The 20,180-nt window shown below is 42.8% G+C and overlaps 1 protein-coding gene across 1 annotated transcript in view; it reads left to right on the top strand.

The window, feature by feature from the left end:
- Positions 1-20,180, top strand: part of LOC119910970 (glutamyl aminopeptidase) — a 54,799-nt gene that overhangs the window by 26,020 nt on the left and 8,599 nt on the right. The window contains exons 13-19 of the mRNA XM_038729842.1: positions 199-254; positions 333-483; positions 6,376-6,449; positions 7,067-7,171; positions 7,483-7,656; positions 9,673-9,813; positions 11,123-11,204. Coding sequence (XP_038585770.1) covers positions 199-254; positions 333-483; positions 6,376-6,449; positions 7,067-7,171; positions 7,483-7,656; positions 9,673-9,813; positions 11,123-11,204 — 783 coding nt within the window. The remainder of the gene's footprint in view (positions 1-198; positions 255-332; positions 484-6,375; positions 6,450-7,066; positions 7,172-7,482; positions 7,657-9,672; positions 9,814-11,122; positions 11,205-20,180) is intronic.

Genomic DNA, 20,180 nt, shown 5'->3' with positions numbered 1-20,180 from the left:
CTAACATTTAGAGCAGACGAGTAAGAACACGAGAAACCTGAGCTGAAAATAAATGGATGCATTTATGTTCTATCATTTCTCAGGGCGGTTTACCAATCATATCTACATACATCTAGATACATAATGCATCATAATCTTGTTACTGTTCTGTAATCTGCTACTGTTATAACCATCTTCTGTTTGACTCTTAAAAAACAGGAGTTTGATGCAGCTGATCGAACAAGCTACATTGAGGATGTTTTTGCTCTTGCAAGGTAAGACTTCTTTAAAAAACGCATCACGCTTCCAATCAAATACAGAGACTCTAAATACTGTTTAATTTCACTGTTCAGGGCAGACATTACAGATTATGGGAATGCCTTCAACCTTACTAAGTACCTGACAAATGAGACTGACTACATAGTCTGGGACCGTGTGGCCTCCTCTATTGCTTATGTTCGGGACATGCTGTCAGGCAGTGCTGCACTCTACCCAAAGTTTCAGGTAAGGGGCTGCTAATCCTTCAATGTGTTGAGCTTTCAAATTTCAAACTCATTCACCTTGAAGTTTATCTGTAGTCTGTGTGTCTAAATGTTCAACTAACCAGGTCAGCAAAATCAACACAAATGTGCAATTTTTGTAACATTGATGCTTGGTCCGTTTTCAAGCAGGAAAAATGGCGTTCTGGTCCCAAACTTTTACAAACAGCTAAATAGTACACTAGTGTTAAATTGTCTGCAATGTTTTTATCTATTCTTAGTCCTGTGTCAAATGTCCTAGTTAGTCTTTATCATATTTACTCAACCTCATCCCTTTTTTTAGTCAAGTTTTAGTTGACTAGAGATCTTTAAACCTCCTCGGAAGGAGGTTTACTTCAACAAACGCTGAATTTCTCTCTGACTCCTCCCCTCCTGCGGAGCCTGAAACGGCCGTCTGACATTTCCTCATTCATACTGTCGATATCAAAGCACATCTCCGAATGCATTTACGTCTTTAGAAACATCAGAATCACCCATGATCTGTCATTGATGAATGGACAGAGAGTTATCTTTGGACATCGTAGATTTATCCTCAGCGCAAATAAAATCCATAGGCAACACTGTCGTTCTTTATAGCACAGTGAATATGTGGACATTAAGGCATGTGTCAGGTTGGCAACAATTGCACTGAAACAGTTACCGTGGGCTACATTACTGTAGTAGTACTGTAGTAGCCTAGCGTAAACACAATTTACGCTAGGGGCGGCTGTGGCTCAGATTAATAAATAAAGGCAGAGCCTCCATTTTAATCGGGTGGAGATAGAAATATGAATGCGTGCCAACGCGGACCATGATGGGCTCAAAAACGCAGGAGTGGAGAATCGATACATTAACATTATTACATTTTATACAGCGTTGCTAATTCATCATTTACCAGACTGGAATTTCCTTAATGACTGATAAAGTGCTGGAATTCTCCTACAGCCTGTTATTCATTTTAAATAGGCTACAGGCCTGATTATTCAGCTGGAACCTGATGGGACTAAATGCCGGTGGCAATAACTGAAGATGAAATTATTAATGGAACAGATTAGACACAGTTTAGGTTACTCATGGACCTGTGATTGTAAAGTCACAGTCCAACTCAGTAGGCCTATGCCTATTAATGACTTCTTTGTAATGTAAAATGTGTCTAGGTTCAAAATGACTGTGAAGTTTAGACGTCTATGTTACATTAATAAAATCTTGCTCATTTCGTATTTTATGAAATGCTGTCAAAACGCATTCAGACTATCAGCACATAATGAAAAACTCACTTTTAAACTACATTCATTTGTTTCAGTTGCACCACAGTCATCCCCACGCAGAAATATTCACATCATATCCAGCTGATAACTACGATAGGAATGTTCAATCTGTGCGAATATGAAAGGTTACTGTTCATTGATCAGTTTTAAACAGATTAGTTTAAACAGTAACCTACACTGCAGCACTGTAGCACACAGTAAGTGTTTTTGTGCAACTGTTGCCAACCTGAAAGCTGCCTTAATGTCCACAGAGTCACTGTGTTTTAAAGTTATAGATTTTATTCTGTGCTGAGAATAAATTTACGATTTCCAAAGAAAACTCTCTGTCCATACATCGATGACAGATTGATCATAAAAGCGTCATGTTCAAGATCATGTTTGGGTAAAAAAAAAAAAATACTAACAGCCTATTTAACTGTGATTTCGGTGTTTGTAATGACATAACTGTCTTCCAATATGTACGTTGATATGGACAGTCTGAATGAGGACATGTCAGACAGCTGCTTCAAGCTCTGCAGGAGGGGAGGAGTCAGAGAGAAACTCAGCGTTAGTTGAAGTAAACCTCCTCCCGAGCAGGTTAGGTTCACAGCGTAAATTGCCGGGGTTACAGACCTAGAGTTTATCTGATCTTGCTCTCTGAAACCGAAAACCCAGAGTTTCCCTCATCGTGGGCACAACTTTCTGAAACAGGCCAGGTGTTTGTCTGGGTTTTGGATTTGTGTTTTTGTTGTTTTTTTAGTTATGGCCTGTTTGGTCTGTGTTTCTGAGGTTCCCCTTCGAGGGAACTCGAACTGCATCGGTGACGACACTATGGGAACGCCTCTGGGCGTGGCAGGGCTGAATCATGAATGAAACTACTCCAATCCTATTGGTGTTGCTAGAATGATGCTGCGAGTAAGCCGCCGGTCTCTGCCTTTCTGCCTGGATTTGCACGACGAGTTGTGCAAGGGTTTCGGCTATGGGGCGATGCCCCTTGTTGAGGATGCTTTGGCCAGCTATCTCTCGCCCGGTCTTGCGTCATCCCTTAAAGAGCCGGCGCTGCCCACCAAGTCATGTCGCGTGACATCTGCTGTGGTGGACAAGGCTTACATGGCGGTAAGCCTTGTTAGCCTTGCACACATGCTGCACCTTCAGCGTTTGGGGCTGCGGCTCAACGCGAAGAAGAGCGTGTTGACGCCCGCCCAACGGACTACGTTCCTAGGGGTGGTGTGGTACTCAACGACAATGCGGGCCCACCTGTCTCCTGCACACGTCAAGTACATTTTGTCCCCAATGACCAGAGTGAAGCTAGGCCGCACTATAACTGTGAAACACTTTCAGAGGGTGTTGGGTCTCATGACGGCAGCGTCCAGCTTAATCCTGTATGGCCTGCTGCACATGAGAGCCCTGCAGTGGTTAAAATCCAAGGGATTCTCCCCGAGGGGAAATCCGTTCTGTCTGATACGGGTTACAAGCAGGTGCCTTCGTTCCCTGTCAGTATGGAGGAAACCTTGGTTCCTGTCCCAGGGTCCCGTGTTGGGAGCGTCATGTCACCGGACAATTATTTCGACAGACTCCTCCCTCACGGGGTGGGGTGCGGTCATGCGATCATCATTTCTCTTGGCACATAAATTGCCTGGAAATTTTGGCGGTTTTCAGAGCTCTGAGGAGTTTTATGCCCGCTCTCCGCGGTCGCAATGTCCTTGTCAGGACCGACAGTACAGCAGTGGTGGCCTATTTGAATCACCAGGGGGGTCTGCGCTCGCGCCCGTTATGCAAACTGGCGCATCAGATCCTCCTGTGGTCCCAGCAGAGACTGCTGTCTCTCAGAGCAATGTATATCCCTGGGACCCAGAAACAGGGAGCAGACCTGCTGTCGAGACAGGGGCTGAGGCCCGGGGAATGAAGACTCCACCCCGAGGTAGTGGAGTTATTGTGTGAAAGGTTCGGCCCTATAGACGTGGTTTGCGTCTCAAGAGACTATGCACTGTCCACTGTGGTTCTCCCTCTCGTTAGTAGCCCCGTTTTGGCCGGCCCGAGTGTGATTCTCGGACATCGGCCGTGGCCTCCTCTGAGGAGGGACCCTGTCTCAGGCGGAGGGCCAGGTCTTTCACCCTTGCCCCGCCCTGTGGAGGCTGTGGGTCCACGAGAAGGATGTACAGCCTGAAGTGGAATGTGTTTGCCACCTGGTGTAGAGAACGGGCGGTGGACCCAGTTACCTGCCCAGTGACTATGGTACTGGAGTTCCTCCAGGACCCTTTCTCTGCTGGCCTTTCCCCGTCCACACTCAAGGTGTATGTGGCTGCCATTGCAGCGCTCCACGCCCCTCTGAGGGATGGGCCTCTGGGGAGGCTTCCACTGGTCGTGCGCTTCCTCCGTGGAGCCTGGAGGATGAGACCCGTGACTCGTTCCAGGGTTCCCACCTGGGACCTGGCAGTGGTTCTCGAAGTGCTGGCTGAGGCCCCCTTCAAACCCCTGGAGTTGGCTGAGGCCAAGCACCTGACCCTTAAGATGGCCTTTCTCCTCGATATTACCTCTATGAGGAGGGTGGGGAACCTCCAGGCACTTTCGGTTTCTCCTCGATGCCTGGTGTTTGCCCCGGGGAGGGTCAGAGCTATCCTGCACCCCTGTCCGGGCTATGTCCCTAAGGTTCCGTCCAGTTTGGCACGGTCCACGGCGCTGCAGGCGTTTCATCCCCCACCTCATGTGACAACAGAGGACGGGACAATTTACGGAGGAGTATTTACACTCTGAGGTCTCCCCGATGGGGGAAAGCAGACCAGTTGCTGGTGTGTTTCGGGTCCCCCAAGACTGGGCTCCCCGCTTCCAAACACACGATCAGCAACTGGATCATTCAGACTATTTCCCTGGCCTATCAGGTGCGCGGGTTACCTTCACCTATGGCCGTAAGAGCGCACTCTACTCGAGGCATGGCGGCCTCTAGGGCCCTCCTCGCAGGGGCTTCGCTCCAGGATTTGTTTGAGGCAGCTGGCTGAGCCACTCCTCACACTTTCATCCAGTTTTACAGTCTGGACCTTCCTTCTGCACCCGTGCGCTCTCCTCTTAGTTGTGCCTACGGGTTATTGCACGCTGGGGGGCAGGCAGGGGTTTCGGCGTGGCCTAGTGGGTATCTCGTTCCCATAGTGTCGTCACCGACGCAGTTCGAGTTCCCTCGAAGGGTAACGTCTTGGGTTACGTATGTAACCCTTGTTCCCCGAGAAGGGGAACGAGACACTGCGTCGGTCCGCCACACCTCACCCCGCCTGGAGTGCCTTGCTTCATAGCTAGGCAAGAGCAAGAGCTAATGTGTCCGGTGTGCCGACGTGCTTATATAACCCCTCCAGTTACGCCATCACACGCTACCGTTCTAGCAACACCAAAAGGATTGGAGTAGTTTCATTCATGATTCAGCCCTGCCACGCCCAGAGGCGTTCCCATAGTGTCGTCACCGACGCAGTGTCTCGTTCCCCTTCTTGGGGAACAAGGGTTACATACGTAACCCGAGACGTTTTGGTTTATCTATCAGCATGCTTGTCCTGTTTATTCTGAATTTGTCTGTTGTGTGTCTGTGTGGTCCATGTGTCTGCCTGTTACTTGTTTTAGTTTGAAGTTTGCTGCATCTGTTGTTTATGTCTGCTCGTTTGCCTGTGTGTAGATGTTACCATGTGTTTAGTTCAGTTGTTGTCAGATCATTGTCTCCCATGTTGAGTTTGTCAGCCTGTTATATGTTCCTGCCTTGGTCTTCTGTCTGTAACCCTGCCTGTTGGTTTGTTTCTGTGTCTGTGGATTTGTCTCACCTCAACTAGGGCTGAACGATTAATTGTTTTCAAATCAAAATTGCAATTTGAAAATGGGATTAGCTGATCGTGACGATGGCAATTAAAATGTAGGTTAATTATACATTAGGTTAATTTTAAAGCGTTTTGCCTGCCTGATTTTGCTGACTTGTTCATATTTTGTTGATTTGTTCAGTTGTTCTTGTTTTTTGGGCTTCTACCATGATTAAGTAGGCTACATAGTTAAATTGTTTCTTTTTTGTCTGTTAACTGTGTTTATTGTTGATATGCGATCAGGACTCTGCACAAGGGTTTTTATTTTGAAAATCAACCGGATTCTCTATGCTGTTCCCGTGTGTGACTACTTGCCTGGTTAATCTGCTCTAGGCTGCTTGACGCAGCTTCTGTCAAAAATAGACTGGCAGTGAATATTAAACAAATCAAATTGTAATCACAATATCTGGCAGAAACATTGCATTTAGATTTTTTCCCCAAATCGTTCAGCCCTAACCTCAACCTGCTTAGTTTGAATTATAGTGTTTGTCTCCTTGTTTGGACAACCTGTTTTGGATCTCTTTGCTTTGTTTGAAATCCCGAAACACATCCTGCCAGTTCTAGTGACATATTTTAATATAGTCCTACACTTAATTAAATGTTGTGTGTAGTATGAAGGAACTACAAATTTTGTTTCATTATGCAGCCTTGTGCTGTATAATGACAAATAAACAACCTTGTCCCTTGTACCTTGTCTTTGGGCCCAATTCCTGTCTGAGCGCTGCATAACCCAGAAAACTTCTTGTTCTGTGTATTTCCCTGCAGTTAATTAAGAACCATCTTTTTGTTTGTTTTCTCTAGAAACTGTTTCGTGACCATGTTAAAGCAATCTCAACACAACTTGGATGGAATGATGAAGGGACACAGACAGAGAGGTACAGCAGGAACATAAACATTCTCTTAAACTGCCTTAAAACTGGATTTACGTCTCTGACTGTTTCTAAATTAGCTCTGAACAGTACATTACATGAAGAAAATGTTGATGTGAAATATGACATAATAGAGTATAATAGAATAAAAAAGCACAAGGGAGCTGCCTTGCCCCTCTGTTTGCACTATAAATGCTTCCTCTAGGTGATATTATCAGAGAACACAATATTAGCTTCCATAGTAACACTGATGATACACAGTTGTACAGATCTGTTTAGCCAAGTGATGCCTTAAGCTCCCTCACTGCCTGCCTGTCAGCAATACATTAATGGATTAACAATAACATTATGCTATTCCTTTTTGAGCTGCATGTCTTTTATGAATGGTGCAGTATAAATAGCATTTATTATTATTATTACACAGTTTTACAGTTCAGAAAACACCTTAAATCTTTCCCTGGTGTCCTTTACAATGTACAGTCAGTAAACCTGATGACAGTAACAATATTATTGCTGTTTAACAAAGTATGTGTTTTTTCTTTTATGCTAACCCATGCTCTAATTTACCCTGGGTTTTACAATGGGTGGTTGGAGATCATGTGACCTGTTATTGTGTTTGCCAGGTTACTGAGGGAGACTGTGCTTAGCATCGCTTGTCAGATGGGTGATCAGGAGGCTCTGAATGAAGCCTCTCGCATTTTTGACCTGTGGATTGATGGAAGTCTCAGGTATCACCAATCCAGTGGATTACTTGTGGTCAATTTTCCTTATAGCCAGAAAGTATTATAAAGAAACAGACCCACAGGGTAATTATAGTGTATTTTTATTATTTATTAATGTGCATAACCAGCAGAATAGACATCACAATATATTTTGAGAAACCATTGCTCTTTGATTCTGACATCTAAACCTGACATTTACTATTGATGTTTAAAGCTGCAAGAACTAATGTGTTGAAATATGATTTCATGTCTTCTATGAGACGTTTTTCCATCTCTGGTAACTTAACATGAAACTTTGTTGATCTTTGAACCTACAGCAGTGTAGCTGTGAATCTGAGACTGCTGGTCTATCGCTATGGCATGAAGAACTCGGGCACCGAAGCAAAGTGGAACATAATGTTCCAGAGGTACAAAGATACTTCTTTGGCTCAAGAGAAGGACAAGCTGTTGTATGGACTGGCATCTGTGGAGAATGTGGCACTCCTCTCCAAGTAATTAAAACACATTCTTTACACACTCTTTTTTTCTTCATAATAGACAACAAATAAAAGTTGTATTAGATCACTGTGATATTTGGCTTGATCTGTACCTGTGTAGCTTTATCTGTTATCTACTGCAACAGTATCATTTTGAGTAACCACACAACACAAATCAGCATGAAGACATACTACACCCTTCTCTAACCTTTAGATGTAATGCTTCACACACATTTGGTTTTGTGGTTAGGCTTCACTTTAAAGCTTAATCACCCAGAAATCCTGTAAGGTCAGTCAGTAACTTAAAAGAAAAGTACTTGCGGAGCCAGTCAGACATGTAAACAAGAGACACTAGTCTGCAGACTCAGCGCACACTAACCTGGTTAGTACATTTGTATATCCGTCCTTGTTTCAGTCCCCAAACAATTTAAAACAGCAACGGTTTCCAGAGTGTGTAAATCTTAAAACATAGGCTTAGTGTTTCAGTGTGCATAGGGGGCTTTGTGGCAGCAAAAAACCATCTGTGACCTCTCTTTTTTAGTGCCAGTACAACCAAACACACAGAGGATGTTGTCATTTACCTGAATTTATGTTGATTTGGTTCGGATCAGACAAAATCACAGTTTCAGTTTTCTGTTGTTTCACTGTGCTCTCTGTCTCTTCAAAACCAGTCTGGAAGCACTGTGTTGAAACAAAAAAACAGTGTTAAAAATGAAACTGCTGTCACAGTAAGCTGAGTGCAGAGGCAGGTTAGGACCCAAATGCAAGACACAGAGAGCATGATGCAGTTTATTACATTTATTTACACAAAACTGCTGATGAGGCTCACATGTACATATGCAGACAGAGTCCAAACACCGGTGATGATACACATCCCAAGCAGGCAATGGAAACACAGAGCTACACAGAAGCCCTCAACGTATAATGATGATATGACAGTATTTTGTATGGGCTTCGCCCTCTAAGGCTATCACTAGTGGGTTTATCCCTTGCGCACATGCGCAGCACTGAAGAGCTTTGTTCACGCCAAACAGCGGGGTGGCCATCAACCACGGTCTCACCCTGTGTATATATACTGAGTGTTCCCATGTCGCGCCATCAGTGACTGGGTGGTTTATTATGTTGGCTCTTGGCAGGTGTGTCTGTGCTTGGTGGTACCTTATGGGCCCACTGAGGCGTTGGCACTCATGCTGCTTCACCTCAAACCCAATAGCGATAGTCTTAGAGGGCGAAGCCTATATGAAGTAGAACAGTAGTTATGTATTGTAACTCTGTATTCTATGACTATAGGCACAAAAAGTTGTGGGCCTCCCTGGTCCTGTGATTCTCAATGCTGAAGAAAATGCATTATGGGAGCCAATGCCCAGGTCTCACCATTGTGTAATGATGTTATAGAGGCCCACACCGTGGGTGGGTGTAGACAAAGCTTTTTTCAGTGCTGCACGTGCGCGCCTAGGGATAAACCCAATAGCAATAGCCTCAGAGGGCTGCACCTATACTCATAGAATCTGGAGTTACAATACATAACTACTGATGCACATAACAGAGAAAATAGGCATGTGCTTCATTTCTAAGTGAGGCTACAGCCCATTGACAACAAGAAAGTGTTGATTTATTAATTTATTAATAAGGGATTTCATTGAAAAAGAAGTGTGTGTGTGTGTGTGAGAGCTTGCAGCCTTGCAAAATGAAGCGATGTGGTTATTGACAAAAAAATGCTATTTTCATTAATGTGTGACTATAATTTCAGAGAATATTCCAGTTTTTTACTTGTAGATTTGTTATAATTTTACAACAGACATTTCAGGAAATCACTTTACTGGTCAACTTTGTTTTGTCTTCAAAAGAGTTTGATTGAACCTCATTTTAATGATGTTGCAGTTACTTTGGTGAGCACAATTTTCTGGTGAGAGATTCGGCCTCAGGGAGTCCTGCTCTCTCTACTTGGACTCTTGGATTTTACATTTAAAGGCTTTAAAATCATTAAGAAGAGTAAATATGTTGAGAGATGAACCTCTGTTCTATCCACAGGCTCCTGGAGGCTACTAAAAATGAGAGTGTGGTGAGGAGTCAGGACCTGTTCACTGTGGTGCGATATGTGTCCTCTAACCCACTAGGGCAGAGCATGGCCTGGGACTGGACCACACTCAACTGGTACTACCTGGTCAACAGGTGAGTGCTCTGACCAACAAAAGATGGCTGTGCACATTTACGCACATTTAGGCACAGCAGCAAACAAGGTCAGTCAGGATCTAATGTTAATAATGGCAATGCATTCCTCTACACATCCAAAAGATCTCATACACAGTCCAGGTTCATACAGTGAACACATTTACATTTAAATACAGTGAAAATGTTTAGAATAAAGCAGCCGTCCTCCTGATCAATCCTGAGCCTACAGCAGAGCGTCTAAACATGGATTATAGAAGCTGAAACTTGAATTCTGTTCCCTCTGAAGAGTTTCCTCTGTCTGTCCGGTCAAGTTTAGAACTACCGGTTTTAGTTGTCCCACAACGTTTGCTGTGACTTGCATGAATGTATTACTGCGCACATGGAAACGGTTAAATGATGGACAGTCTCTCTAATCATGTAACAATATTATTGCTGTTTAACTATAATCAAGTAAATAGTTATAGAAAACACTCATTCAAAAGTACAACACAATAAAGAAATCAGCTGGAAAGCTCCCAGGACTGAAATGGTGTGGGTCTCTAAATTGAATGATAATAATTTGGTGGGTGGATTCAGATAATGTCAGAGCTGATCCACACATCACTACTGTAAACACATTATCCCTAAAGTGGTCATGTAGACAGCCTTAGTCCCGCCCTTCTGCTTTTGCCCCACGGGACCGTATTTTGGAATAAGTTTGGTCGTCAACAACACATAATTTGATCCCGTTTGAATTGTGCCCTGATGTTTGGGACATTGTTTGTCAATTTAAAAGAATAATTAATATAATAATTAACTAATAATAAGTACTATGTACTAATTCAAAGATAATTTAGGTCAAGATGTCGCAATTTGTCGTAAAACTGTAAAGTAACATTTGGTTGTGTGTAACTACATCTCTCGTCTCGCACAATATATGTCACCAATATGGCACATTTCTTCTCTTTCTTTCAGATTGAGGGGAAAAGAATGAAAATTTATTACAAGCCTTGTGGTCCTTTTTAATGACGTTTTTTCACAGTCTGTTTTATGATGAGCTGCAACCTTGTTTAGGATAAAATGACGAGATGATGATGAGAAAAAAAAGGTCTGATATTGTTCAGTACAGTTTGATAAAGCCATTTCATTCTGTGAAATAGTGTCATACTTTGAGTAAAGTTGTTTACACAAAAACATTACATTTGAAAGGCCAGAACATGTTGTAGTATTAAGACTGTCAAGTCATGAAAACATTCATTATATTTTCTGACACAATTTACTGAACTTCAAAAAGGCACAGTCAAATGTCCCGGATTTTCTTTCTTAACAGATACACCATTAATGACAGGAACCTTGGTCGCCTACTGAGTCGAATCACCACCACCTACAACACAGAGCACCAGCTTTGGAAGGTTAGCACATGTACAGCTTACTCCTGCTTTGGTTGCAATGGTGTCTTTCTAGCGTGATCATTTGAACACGTTGGACAAGTTTTCACTGCAGGAAAAATGAATCTAAAGATCCATAGAAGCTTTTCAAACCTTCACAAAACCTCACCAAGTTCTGTCCAGCTATGTGCTCAAAATGTTCCAAACACAGATGGTTTTACCAAAATATGGTTGAATACCAGTGTGACCAGATGAGAACAGGTGAAATTCGGGACAGGGTACTTGGGAATGGGCGTGGCTCCAGTAGCCGACATTACATTCAGTGTTAGACAATCATGTGTAAGTCAAAACTCAATGCTTAAATTTATTATTTTTGTTCATGAAGTATCATTAGTTAGAAAAATACAATGACTGTGTGTATGTACCAGTGTGTTTTGAGAAGCCACCTAGGCCAAAATTGAATACACATAGATACATACACACTTGCACATACATACATACAGATTTAGTTTTTTTAGACGCTTATCTGTTATTGTGATGTTCATGGAAGAGGAAAGTTTTTGGCTGTTTGATAAGTTATTATAAAGTACATTTACTCGTGTGGCAGACACTTTAATCCCCCACCAAAATGTAAAGTAACTTGTCATAACTGGGATTTGAACCTGGAATCTACTGCATGAAAAACAAATTCACTGCCACCCACACAGGTATAAGAATCAGAATCAGAAATACTTTATTGAACCCCGAGGGGAAATTCTGTGTCACAGCTGTATAAGGAATAGAAATAATAATAGAAAATTAGTATATAAAGAAGTATATAAATACCAGAGTAAAAATATAAATGCAAAGAAAATATAAATGAATGTTACGGTTAGGTGAATGCAAAGAAGGAGAGAGCCCAAATGCACAACACTGGAGAGCAGACATTCAATTCAGGGGATTTTAATCCAAAACACCAGGCATGAACAAAACTCACAGGTAGCGGAAACTGGCAAAATCCAAGTAAAGAACTGGTAGTACAGCAACAGGCAGAACACTTATCATATGACAATGACCAGACAGGGACTGAACAGAAACACCAAACATATATACACTCACCTAAAGGGTTATTAGGAACACCTGTTCAATGACTGGAGTTCAATGAACTCCAAACTGAATGTCAGAATGGGAAAGAAAGGTGATTTAAGCAATTTTGAGCGTGGCATGGTTGTTGGTGCCAGACGGGCCAGTCTGAGTATTTAACAATCTGCTCAGTTACTGGGATTTTCACGAACAACCATTTCTAGGATTTACAAAGAACGGTGTGAAAAGGAAAAAACATCCAGTATGCGGCAGTCCTGTGGGCGAAAATGCCTTGTTGATGCTAGAGGTCAGAGGAGAATGGGCCGACTGATTCAAGCTGATAGAAGAGCAACTTTGACTGAAATAACCACTCGTTACAACCGAGGTATGCGGCAAAGCATTTGTGAAGCCACAACACGCACAACCTTGAGGCGGATGGGCTACAACAGCAGAAGACCCCACCGGGTACCACTCATCTCCACTACAAATAGGAAAAAGAGGCTACAATTTGCAAGAGCTCACCAAAATTGGACAGTTGGAAAAATGTTGCCTGGTCTGATGAGTCTCGATTTCTGTTGAGACATTCAGATGGTAGAGTCAGAATTTGGCGTAAACAGAATGAGAACAGAACGGGAGCTTCGTGCCCTGGATGTGCATCCCACAAATCTCCATCAACTGCAAGATGCTATCCTATCAATATGGGCCAACATTTCTAAAGAATGCTTTCAGCACCTTGTTGAATCAATGCCACGTAGAATTAAGGCAGTTCTGAAGGCGAAAGGGGGTCAAACATAGTATTAGTATGGTGTTCCTAATAATCCTTTAGGTGAGTGTACACCAGGAACTAACGAGCAGGGCAGGAACAGCACAGGTGATCAGGGCTAACGAGACAGGCAGGCAGCGGGATTACGGGTTTAGTGAAAACTCTGAGTAAGTTGTGCCCACGATGAGGCAAACTCTGGGTTTTCGGTTTCAGAGAGCAAGATCAGATAAACTCTAGGTCTGTAACCCCGGCAGTTTACGCTGTGAACCTAACCTGCTCGGGAGGAGGTTTACTTCAACTAACGCTGAGTTTCTCTCTGACTCCTCCCCTCCTGTAGAGCTTGAAGCAGCTGTCTGACATTTCCTCATTCAGACTGTCCATATCAAAGCACATATTGGAACACAGTTACGTCTTTAGAAACACCGAAATCACGGTTAAATAGGCTGTTTTTTTTTTTTTTTTAAATAAATGTAGTTTAAAAGTGAGTTTTTCATTATCTGCTGATAGTCTGAATGCGTTTTGACAGCATTTCATAAAATACGAAATGAGCAAGATTTTATTAATGTAAAATAGATGCTTAAACTTCACAGTCAGTTTAAACCTAGACAAATAAAGTATTTATGATTCTGACACATTTTACATTACAAAAACATAATTAATAGGGCTACTGAGTCGGACTGTCACTTTACAATCACAGGTCCATGAGTAGCCTAAACTGTGTCTAATCTGTTCCATTAAAATTTTGATCTTCAGTTATTGCCACTGGCAGTCCCGTCCGTTTACAGCTGAATAAACAGGCCTGTAGCCTATTTAAAATGAATAACAGGCTGTAGGAGAATTCCAGCACTTTATCATTCATTAAGGAAATTCCAGTCTGGTAAATGATGAATGAGCAACACTGTATAAAATGTAATATTGTTAACATATCGATCCTCCACTCCTGTATTTTAGAGCCAATCATGGTCCACGTTGGCACGCATTCATATTTCTAGCTCCACCCGATAAAAATGGAGGCTCTGCCTTTATTTACCCGTTACCATGGTGAATCGGAGCTCCATTGGTGAGGCTTTTTTTCATCCCCACGCACGCGCTTCCATCAGGCTCAACATACTCAGAGTTGACTGAACTTATTCTGATCGGCCTTTCTGAAATGGAAAACTCAGTTTGACAGCTCAGAGTTCTTCAACCCAGAGTTCAGGTTTACACTCAGAGTTTGTTGAAACAGGGCCCTGAACACAGAGCAGACATGGGCAAATTAACAACAAACACAGAAGTACACAGACCAGGAGTAAACACTAAGACATAAGACACAGAAGTAGGAACTAAGACACAGAAATGGAACGCCAGACTAAGTAGTAAGACAAGAAAACAATGAGAACCAACACAAAAATCCCCACAAGAATAAACAAGGCGAAACAGTGTAACACAAGACATGGAACCAGAACACATAAACACAAAACATGGACTAGCTGTATCACAGAACGGGGTAGGGAACAGAGACAGGACCAACCAGGAAACCAGACAACACTAAACATGGAACAGAATAGAAATAAGGAAAATACCCAAACACCACTAAACACTAGCTGACAGATAATAACCAGATAAATAATAACCCAGACTAAATAACAGATACAGAACTGATCCATAAGTAAACTCACAGAGAACTAAACTCAACAGAACAGATGACAGGACTAAAATGCAGATACAAAACCGACCTTAGAATCAAGAACCTAAAACCCAGAAACAGAGAAACAAGAATCAAAATCCAGCAAAGGCACAGCCAAAATAATAAAACACAGACAACCTCAGGACAGGATCATGACAATGAGTGTGGATATGTAGGGGAGAGCGGGGTATGTTGTCACACTTTTCACACTGTAAAATTGAATAAATAGTTGCAGAATTGCAGCAGAGAATATTGCACATTAGGTTTCTAAACAAATATTATTGTGCAAAACAGATGATAATGTCCAGTTTAATAACTAACTAAGTGTCCCTGTAGCAGTCACTTAGAGGGAGGAGTTATAGAGCTTGATGGGCACGGGCAGAAATTACTTCCTGTGATGCTCTCTCATTTTGGGGGAATAAATCTTGTATTGAAGTGCTCCTGTGTTTGAGCAGCACATCATGGAGTGGGTGGGAGAAATTGTACAAGATGACATGTAGCTTGGACATCATCCTCCTCTCCGACACCACCGACAGAGAGTCCAGCTCCACCCCCACAATTGGCCTTGCGTATCAGTTTGTTGAGTCTGTTAGTGTTCGCTATCCTCACCCTGCTGTCTCAGCATACAGCAGCAAACAAGATAGCACTGGCCACCACAGACTCATAAAACATCCTCAGCATTGTCCTGCAGATGTTGAAGGACCTCAGCCTCCTCAGAAAATAAAGACGGCTTTGGCCCTTCCTGTAGAGGGCTTGAGTATTCTTGACCCAGTCCAGTTTATTGTCCATGTGCACTCCCAGGTATTTGCAGTCCTCCACAACATCCACACTGACCCCATGGATGGAAACATTAACTGGTGCCTTAGATCCGTAACCAGCTCCTTAGTCTTTGTCACGATGAGCTGTAGATGGTTCTGCTCACACCATGTGACAGAGTAGGGCTGGGGCGATGTAATCAATTACGTAAATACATCAACTCGCATCACATGTGTCGAAGCGTCGTTGCGTCCGGTGTTAGTGGTATTCCCCCCGGCAAGCTCCAGCTACAGGACCGTGCCTTCGACTGGTCTAAAGTTTGGGAGTGTTTTAGACAGTCACTCACATTTACATTTACATTTACTCATTTGGCAGACGCTTTTATCCAAAGCGACTTACATTTGAGGAACAACATACAAGCATCAACAGAGCATCAACTACAGATCTACAACTGACAATACCTACTAGTAAGAGCAGCAATAAATATTAAGAGCTAAGAACTGTAAGAGCTCACAGTACATATCACATCAATGGGGTAGATACCTAGGGAAGGAAGTAAGAGTTAACAAAAAGTGCAATCAATACAAGATCATTGTAGGGGATAGAAGAATAGCACAGGAAGTGCATGTTAGAGGTTAGAAGTTAGAGGTGTTATAAGAGGAAGAGATGAGTTTTCAAGAACTTCTTGAAGTTAGAGAGGGACGCCCCTGCTCTGATGACGTGTGGTAGCTCGTTCCACTATCGTGGTGTCACAGATGAGAATAGCCGGGACTGGGATTGCTTTGTGTGAAGGGATGGCAGAGCCAGGCAGCGTTCGTTGGAGGAGCGTAGCGGCCGAGAAGGAACTTAAGTTTGTATTATGGAGTTTAGGTAGATGGGTGCAGACTTTAGTGTGCATTAGTGACTTGAATTTGATTCTGGAGGCCACGGGGAGCCAGTGGAGGTCACTGAGTAATAGAGTGACATGAGTCCTTTTGGGCTGATCAAAAACCAGACGCGCTGCTGCGTTCTGAACCATTTGTAAGGGTTTCACCGCACAAGCTGGGAGACCTGCTAGGAGGGCATTGCAATAGTCAATGCGAGAGATAACCATGGCCTGTACCAGAAGCTGGGTGGTGTACTGAGTGAGGTAGGGCCTGATTTTCCTTTTGTTGTATAGAGAAAAGCAGCATGACCGAGAGACAGTAGCAACATGGTCTGAAAAGGACAGCTGGTCATCAATCATGACACTCAAGTTTCTCACCACCTTGGTTGGAGTGATGGTTGCTGAGTCAATTTGTAGTTTGATGTTATGGCGGATAGATAGCTTGGCTGGAATGACCAAGAGTTCAGTCTTAGAGAGGTTTAGTTGAAGGTGGCAAGCCTTCATCCATGCAGATATGTCTGATAGACCGTCTGTGATCCGCGCCGAGACAGTGGGATCGCCTGGCGGGAAGGATAGGTAGAGTTGCGTGTCGTCTGCGTAGCAGTGATAAGAGAAGCCGTGCGAGCAGGCAGCTGATAGGTCAAGCAGGATAAGAACTGAGGATTGGGCTGCAGCTGTAGCTGACCTTAGGGCTTCTGTTACAGACAGAAGAGCCATTTCAGTAGTGTGGGCACTCTTAAAACCAGACTGATATGGATCTAGGAGGTCATTCCCTGAGAGGAATTCTGAGACCTGTTTGAATACTGCCCGTTCAATAGTTTTGGATAAAAAAGGTAGAAGAGACGCTGGTCGATAATTCTCAACTTGAGTTGGGTCAAGTGAGGGCTTTTTGAGCAAGGGTGTAACCCGAGCCCTTTTGAAAGTGGTCGGGAAGGTTCCTGAAGCCAGAGAAGTATTTATCACATGAGTGATTGTCGGGACCACAGTAGGAGATATGGCTTGGAGGAGATTTGTAGGAATCGGGTCCAGTGAGCATGTAGTTGAACAGCTACAGGTCAAGAGTTCTGATACTTCGCTCTCTGTGAGAGGAGTAAACGAGGAGAGTGAACCACCACCGACCTGGAAGGGCAGGGGAAAAGATGTAGTAGGACTGCTACAATGGTTGAGTTTGAGTGTTTCAAAGAATTGGCTAGTTATAGCCTCCACTTTGCCTGTGAAGAAGGCAGTAAAGGTATCAGCAAACAAGTTTGTGGGTGGTGGAGGTGGAGGAGGCTTTAGTAGCGCTTTAAAAGTGGAAAATAATTTCCTTGAGTCAGTGGCAATGCTTATTCTGTCATTATAGAATGCAGTTTTGGCAGCACTGATGCTTGTTGAGAAGGAGGATAGGAGCAATGTGCTGCTCCATGAGCTCTCTGTGAGTTGGAAGTAGCTTCACTGCAGCACAACTGCTGTCCACAAATACTTGAAGCAGCATGAAAATGTGAAGCAAAAGTATTCCAGAGCACTGACGGCAGCATCACAAATCCTGTTTACTTTCTGTCTCCACACAAGCACGGCACATTATCAGCACGAGAATACGTAGTCTTCTTCATCGCCTTCGTGTTAAAAGTAATTTCTGCCCCGCTGCTGTCATGGTAACGTGAATTTTACACCGTGTGTCATCTAATCAGCCGTTTCATATTTTCTGTTGATTTAATGGCCACATATGAGTGAGAAAACAGCTGAATCTAACATTACAGACAATCTGTGACTGCATAGTCTGTGAATTGTTTCATTTGGGGTTTTTTTGCCCCCCAATGATGCAGAAATACATTTGATTATCATAGTGCATATTACTAAATATTTAAATAAATCCATATCGGAAACATTTAAAGTTTGAAATAAAGTAGCTATTGTCACAACCCATCAGTGACGTGGAAATTGGATTCATTTTAGCATATGCTACTATTGTCATTATTATAATGTGCTTCATCAGATCATGATTGAATAAAATATTGATTTATTGATTAGACATGTTTTTGATATTTATTTTTGGATAAATTGGTATGTTAATTGAGTAATAGGCAATTTTTTTTTCTTTAGAATACACAAAATTAGTCGTTAGATTAATCGACTAATTGAAAAAAATAATTGTTAGATTAATCGACTTGAAAAATAATTGTTATGTACAGCCCTATGGCAAAGTCCCCCACCACAGCTCTGTACTCAGCCTCGTCACCCTTGCTGATAAATCCAACCACACAGAGTCATCAGAAAACTTCAGAAGATGGCAGGACTCTGTGTGGTAGTTGAAGTCTGTGGTGTAGATGGTGAAGAGGAAGGGAGAAAGCACTGACCACGCTGTCTAACACACAGTGTTGCAGCCGCACATACTGTGGTCTGCCAGTCAGGTAGTCATCAATCCAGGAAACAAGGGGGGCATCCACCTGTATCGCTGTCAGCATCTCACCCAGCAGGGCCGGCCGGATGGTGTTGAAAGTACTGTAGAAGTCAAAAAACATGACCCTCACAGTGCTCGCCGGCTTGTCCAGGTGGGCGTAGATGTGGTTGAGCAGGAAGATGATGGCGTTGCTTTCTCAAGGATCTTGGAGAGAAATGGAAGGTTAGATATAAGTCTATAGTTGACTACAACATCTGGATCAAGGTTGGGCTTTTTCAGAAGAGGTTTAATTACAGCTACTTTAAAGTACTGTGGTACATAGCCTGTTGATAAAGATAGATTGATCGTATCTAGTAGAGAAGTGCTGATTAAGGATAAAACTTATTTAAGCAACCTAGTCGGGATGGGGTCTAAGAGGCAGGTTGATGGTTTAGATGAAGAAATTATTGAAGTTAGTTGGTAAAGATTGAGGGAAGCAAAACAGTCTAAACATATATCTGGTTCTACAGCTGTTTCTAAGGTTCCTGAGTTTAGAGATAAGTTGGTGCCAGTTGAGGGCAGGTCTTGGTGAATTTTGTTTCTAATAGTTAGAATTTTATCATTAAAGAAGCTCATGAAGTCGTAACTACTGAGAGCTATGGGAATACTTGGCTCAATAGAGCTGTGACTCTCTGTCAGCCTGGCTACAGTGCTGAAAAGAAACCTGGGGTTGTTCCTATTTTCCTCTATTAATGACGAGTAGTACGCTGCTCTGGCATTACGGAGGGCCTTCCTATAAGTTTTAAGACTATCATGCCAAATTAATCGAGAATTTTCCACTTTGGTGGAACGCCAATTCCTCTCAAGTTTCCGCGATATTTGCCTTAATTTGTGAGTCGAGTGTCATTCGCAGTGAGCCTGCAGCACTATCAACAAGATGATCGATTTGGGAGGGACTGAAATTAGCATAGGAGTCCTCCGTTACTTTGTGATAATGGATTTAGAGTTGACGGAATCACGTCCTTAAATTTAGCTACCGCACTATCAGACAGACATCTTGTATAGAAATTGTTGCCCATGGCGTGTAGTTAAGCAATACAAAGGGAAATCAAATAGCGGTCAGATAAAAAAGGATTCTGTGGAAACACCATTAAATGTTCAATTTCATATACCAGAACAAGGTTGAGGGTGTGGTTAAAACAGTGAGTCGGTTCATGAACACTCAATGGAATGGCCAATGAAATGGATGGCCAATGGAATCTAACAAAGAGATAAACACAGTACTAAAGCTGTCGTTCTCAACGTCCACATGAATATTAAAATCCCCTACAATAATAACTTTGTCCGTTTTAAGGACTAAAGTTGAAAAAACTCAAATTCAGGTAAGAATTCAGAGTACGGACCAGGTTGCAGTGATTTCCAACTTGGGTGTGAAAGACTAAGAACAAGGCTTTCAAATGAGTTATAGTTTAGTTTAGGTTTAGAGCTGATTAGTAGGCTAGAGTCGAAGATAGCTGCAACTCCACCTC

The sequence above is a fragment of the Micropterus salmoides genome, unplaced genomic scaffold (assembly GCF_014851395.1).
Source record: "Micropterus salmoides isolate LMB-PRFRI ecotype aquatic unplaced genomic scaffold, ASM1485139v1 Ms_hic_scaffold_19, whole genome shotgun sequence".
In the NCBI taxonomy this organism is placed as follows: Eukaryota; Metazoa; Chordata; class Actinopteri; order Centrarchiformes; family Centrarchidae; genus Micropterus; species Micropterus salmoides.
This window is presented reverse-complemented; position numbering and strand designations above follow the sequence as displayed.